This window comes from Neomonachus schauinslandi, chromosome 3 (genome assembly GCF_002201575.2).
Source record: "Neomonachus schauinslandi chromosome 3, ASM220157v2, whole genome shotgun sequence".
In the NCBI taxonomy this organism is placed as follows: domain Eukaryota; kingdom Metazoa; phylum Chordata; class Mammalia; order Carnivora; family Phocidae; genus Neomonachus; species Neomonachus schauinslandi.
Genome location: NC_058405.1, coordinates 157921111 through 157926969, shown reverse-complemented (window position 1 = coordinate 157926969; position 5859 = coordinate 157921111). Strand labels below are relative to the sequence as shown.

General features: G+C 37.8%; 1 protein-coding gene across 1 annotated transcript; it reads left to right on the top strand.

Moving 5' to 3' along the window:
- The first annotated feature begins 243 nt into the window (after positions 1 to 243).
- FTCDNL1 (formiminotransferase cyclodeaminase N-terminal like) lies at positions 244 to 5537 on the top strand. Its single transcript, XM_044913617.1, is given in 5 exon segments — positions 244 to 355; positions 3401 to 3502; positions 4715 to 4789; positions 4792 to 4866; positions 5428 to 5537. Coding segments are annotated over 5 exon segments (474 nt in total).
- The last annotated feature ends 322 nt before the right edge of the window (positions 5538 to 5859 follow it).

Genomic DNA, 5859 nt, shown 5'->3' with positions numbered 1-5859 from the left:
TTCTAGTATTGTTACTATGTTTGTAGGTTCATATGTGCATGACCGCATACACATGGTTTCTTGGTTGACTCAATCTGAGGATTTTTTCCTTTAGGTGTTCTCCAGGAATAAAATAGTGAAGTGTTCATACTATGACTGTCTGGTTTCCAAAAACTATACTTATGGTTAATGAACATGAAAATATGAATGAGCCATAGAGACCAAAATGAACAATAATTTTTTTCCTATTCTAGAAAAATCACCATGTCTTCTTCCATGGGGCTCCGTTTGGCTGCTTGTTTACTAAATATTTTAGAAGCCAGAAGAAAGTACATTGTTGAGAACATAGCACAAGCATCTCTTCATGAAAAAAATGGTAGGAACAACACACAATTGAAGCGAATATGTATGAGTACAGTAGTTTTTTTATTCTGCAGACAGTGCTATAGAACACTCTTCCTTCTTCTAAGACTTTCCTCCTTGTTCTGGGGCTGTTACAGCTTCTGCAGGACTCCAGGATACTGAGATAGAACAGTTACTCATATGTGGACATATGCTCATTCCGAAAGCCTGCGTAAGCTCAGCAGTGCACCTATTCACATTGGAGAGTGAGTGTGTGAGATGAGCATTGTTCAGAAGTTGAGGCTCCTGAGGACGATATATTTACATAGAGGTTTAATGTTTCCTGCATGGGCCATTTGATCATTAATAGAATGAGCATAATTGTACATTATGCTTTTTATTCAACAGGTTAAATAAAAAATAAACTTGCCAAATACCAGCTACTTTTCAAAGCTCTCCTGCCAGCAAAGCCCATGCTTTCATTACAACATTATTATTTCTATTCCATTTTCTCCATATAAAAGCTTGTAGGCAATTGCATTTAAGTGATGTGTGTAAGATCACTCAGCAAATCAGAAGACTGGACCTCAAGCCTCTTTACTCCCTGGGCCAGTATTTCCAATGAGAGATATTACTCTTTATTTTACTCTTGTTAAAATGTTCATGTGATGACACACAGTTCTGGATTCCAGTTGTTTTTGCCTTCACACACAAACAAAGCAGTGTATTCGGACTTCTAATCATTTAAGTAGAAATGCTTTGTTACTAAATCAACTTTTTGGCAACAGGTGAGCATTAGGGTCACAATCCTGAAGCATGTGAGACAGTATATTTTAATTTCTGAGTCATTTTTGATTTGGTGACTACTTTTCATGAGAAAGAAGTGTTTTCACCTAGCCCATTTCTAATGGTGAGCACATTTAAGTTACTGTCTTACAACTTTGCAGGAGCTGGAAACGTCTAAGAAAATTCCTGGTAATTGCTGATAAGAAAACTCCTCTGGAGTCAGTATGCAGCTGTGCTTTTGCATTCTCTTTGTGGGAAGAGCCAGGTTGGGCCCCTCATTGTCAGACACAGTACTTCTAAAGGGATTGGGTTACCTGTCTCTGTGATTAAGTGAATGTGCAGGGACATTTGTGGAAGCCATAGACTGATGGACACCTGGGTCTCAACTCACAGTTTTTATCAGCTTATTAGTGGCAGCAACTCAAGTGGAATTATAGCTATTATACTCCATTACAAATACCAAACAATTTACTTCTGCTGAGATTCATACTGACAGTTCCTCCTGCCAGCAGTAATTTTTTTTTCTAGACGCATGCTTAAGAAATTGCGGGAGAGAGTGTTTCATTCTTTTCGCATTTGATTCAATTGTATCATATGAAACTGAGAATAAAAGCTTTTCAGAAAAAGATTTAGGATGAAAAAATAAAATCATCTCTTTTCTTCCAGGAGCTAGAGTTATGTTGAAAAAATACATAAAATAAAAGGTTGTATAATCTTGTTCTTTCTTCGTCTTTTATGGTTTTATTTATTTATTATTTTTTTTTAAGATTTTATTTATTTATTTGAGACAGAGAGAATGAGAGACAGAGAGCATGAGAGGGAGGAGGGTCAGAGGGAGAAGCAGACTCCCTGCCGAGCAGGGAGCCTGATGCGGGACTCGATCCCGAGACTCCAGGATCATGACCTGAGCCGAAGGCAGTCACTTAACCAACTGAGCCACCCAGGTGCCCCGTCTTTTATGGTTTTAAAAATGAAGGAAGGTGGCACTAGCTAAGAAAATGACCTGTCGTTTTACAAATATTTTAAATGCATTTATTTTTAAATGAGTGGAATAAAATTATATACCCATATTTTTTCTGATTAAGCAATGTGAAAATATTTAAATGGCCTAAAATGTCTTAGGTAAAGAAACCTGAGTTATAAATTTTAGATGTACACCAGGGCAGGGCTCTGTAGATGCTCATTTGGCTATGAGTGAGTGACATATGTTTATCTTTTCATGTTATTAAAATTAATAGCGCAGGGCTGCTGTAAGCTCTGTAGTTCCTGTGTGTAACTCATTTTTCCTCTCTTCTGAAAAGATTAATTGTTAGGCTGCCAGGGGACAGGGCGACAAAGGTATAATAGCATAGCTAACGGTTTAATTACTGCCTGAAAACTTTTGTCCTTCACTTTGAATTTGCTTTTGTAGGCTTAAGGGGGACTTTTAAGGAGGCTGAACCAGGCTTGTAAACTTTAAAAATAACTTTGGGGTAATGTGCGGCTGCCATACAAGTGTATGGCAGCTTTCTCCTCCAGGTTACACATTCAAATGAGTCACAAGCCACCAAAAGCTGGAAGTCGTTAACATCTGAAGTCTGTTGGTGGCCTCTGAAAAGGAGATGGTGGAGACAGACCAGTTTCTAGCAGGTGCATACATCCCAGGAACCTGTGCTTCAGGCACTCATTGGCCTATCTTAGCTTTTCCAGATGTCAGGTTTTGATCCAGGCAGTTTGTTTTGTGGGTTTTGGAAGAAAAAACTGACAAAGCCTAGAGAATGAGATTGAGAAGGACCAGAATTTAGAGTGTGTGATTTGGAGATTGAAAGAAGAGGCTATGGGTAGCTCAGTTGGTTAAGCAACTGCCTTCGGCTCAGGTCATGATCCTGGAGTCCCAGGATCGAGTCCCGCATTGGGCTCCCTGCTCGGCAGGGAGTCTGCTTCTCCCTCTGAAAATCTTAAAAAAAAAAAAAGAAAGAAGAGGCTACCATCTTAGACTGAGTTGAGAGAACTTTGGCAAGCCCAGTAGCAAGTCCAAGAGACAATCTGTCATAAACACCAAAGGCTAGCCTCCGAATGGAGCCTCTGAACTGTTCTAACTAGATAACAGATCTAGTTATAGCTATAATCTGGTTATATAGTAATGTGATAAGAAGTAGACATTACTAGTGAATTTCGTGATTAGTCAATGTCACTTCAGAGGTCAAATCCCAGAATTTTTCTATCAAGTTAAGTTTAATTGTATCAGAAGAAATAAATTATTAAGATTCCATCACAGAAAAAAAATTCTTGCACATATGTGTTTTCTTTACAGGGCAGAAATAACCTGGAGCATCAATGCTCAATATATTTTCATTTTCTGATCAAGACCACATCAAATGAGTCATTACAATATCGGCTTCTATTAATGAATTAGGTAAGATTTCAGTTTCTTTGTTTATCTATGTGTCTTTTGATGAAGGGTAAGCTTCAGGTAGACCTGAATGCTCTTTAACCATTGATTTCCTATATAAATCTGAATACTCAAGAGAGTGTACCCCAAAAGGTCATTTCATTATTCTTCTGATCATGTGTATCTCAAACATTTCCCATTTCCTCTTTATTAAAATGAACCTTGGGGTCCAAGATTTAATAATATTCTTTCACTGAAGATGATGATCCCAAATCTTATGTGGTTAAGGAAACCTTTTCTAGTTTTAACCTGTGAAGTAATAGTGTTGAAATCAACCTTGATTTCACTGATAAGTTGGCATGGAATGAAATACACTAAGCAGTTGTGTTTTGAGTTGGGACCCTGAAATCTTTAGTTCATGAGTTGAAATGAAATGAACTCCATGTCTCATAGGGATGTTGTCAGGCTTAATAGGACAACTTGAATTGGAAGGATCATAACTGTTTAAAGAAAAGCCTGTATCATCTTAATATTGCTTAGTAAAGGGTTCAAGATATTTTCAAATAAACCTGATTTCAACTTGGCAGAGTGTCTTTCAAAAGGCCTATTTGTTTGGAGAGCAGAGTGGACTGATAACTTCCAGCAAACATAGGACAGATTATCTTGAATGTTAATCATAGGATGTAAATTTGCTTCTTTGTTGTTTATCTCTATTGCTAAAATGGCCATATTGCACTAATGAAAACTCAGAGTCCTAGTGGTATAGGTGTCCATAACATGCACTTAGATGAATGATTCAATGGAAAAATCTAATTACTGAACAAGAGCAAAATCAAATACTTACGTTTCAGAAAAATGTATGTGTGTATATTGTAATGTAATTATTCATAAAGCATTCTGAAAATAACACGGAGTTTTATCAGATTAATTTGATAAAATTGAAAAAATTTGAAGTAACCAACTGAAAAAAAATACAAAATTGTTTAAGACTGATGAACATTGCATAATTCCTCCACTTTTGGGAATAAAATTGCTGGCAGAAATGTGAAACTTTATGACAATTGGGAGGTGAGGTGAAAGGAAACGGTTGGATCTTTTTTTTTTTTAATTTGGATAAAAATAACCTCCTATACGGATTGCAAAAGAAAAACAACAAGTGGGACAGTAAAATTATAGCTCCTTCTTTAGATGCAAGTGAAAGTTTAGTGATTGCTGTTTACAATTTCACATTTTAAGGCAATTCTCTTCTGGCTGCCAGCTTGGAGGCCTTTAAGTCTATTACTATGGAGGTTCGAGAGGCGATCCACTCTTGCCTGGAGCAGTGAACCTCTTTCCCATTTACCCCCTCTCTGGTGTCCCACGGGACGAGTGTGGAGCTGTGGCCAGAAGTACGAGAAAGTTGAGTGTAGTGTGTCATTCCTGATTGGAAACCATTTTTCACAAATCAGAACAGTTTGTGATAATATAATCATTCCTCAACTCCCTGGTAAGAGTTGACCTTGAAGAACTACATCAACAATAGGCTCTCATGGGTTGCAATGCATACTGTGTCTCTGTGACTGTCTTTCCACTTTCTACCCGACAACACTGTGGAACTCTAAATGCCCTGGGATGGGGCAAATCAACCATTTTGTCCCTTACAGATTCACCATAGATCATGAGAAAAAACAGTAGTTTCTAATGAGTTCCTTAGACTCTTCAGGGCAGAACAATGGTGTATTTTGCCCATCTGTGTCCTATTTTCTTGAGCAGGGGTAATGATGAGGTTGAAAAACCACTTAAATGTTAACTCCTACCCCTTTTTCCTCTGATTTTTTTTTTCTTTCCCTATGCACAACTCTCTTTAAGATTTGCTTTGGAACTGAACTGTCACGTGCTTGATTTCAGCCCCAGGGGTGAATTTAATTTGGAAAATTTGAGCTATGTCACTTGAGGTGTTTTTGAATTAGGCAAATTGGGAGAAAAGAAAGACCTTTTGCCTGGACTGTCTAGCTGCACCGTGGTTAATTACAAGATGCAGAGGCTCATAACCTTTGGAGGGAAGTCCGCCTTAGGATAATTGCATTCTTCTCTGTATGACCTCAGAAATCCCTGTATGATGTTGCCTCATTTTTATTTAATGCTGAATTGTCTAACATTTGGGATGTAGATTTGGACTCTGGCTAAGCTGAGTACATCAAGTACTAGCCATAGGAAAAGAGACTTGTTTCCAGAGGAGCACCTCACTGCTTGTGCTGCATTTTAATGTGAGCTGACAATTTAAAGATTATTTCCCAGGGAAATCCTGGCCCAAAATTTGCCATACTTTTTATCCAAGAAAGGGTTAAAATTCAGCATGGGGGAAAATACGTTTCACACAAAAATGAAGAGTTCAGAATTGT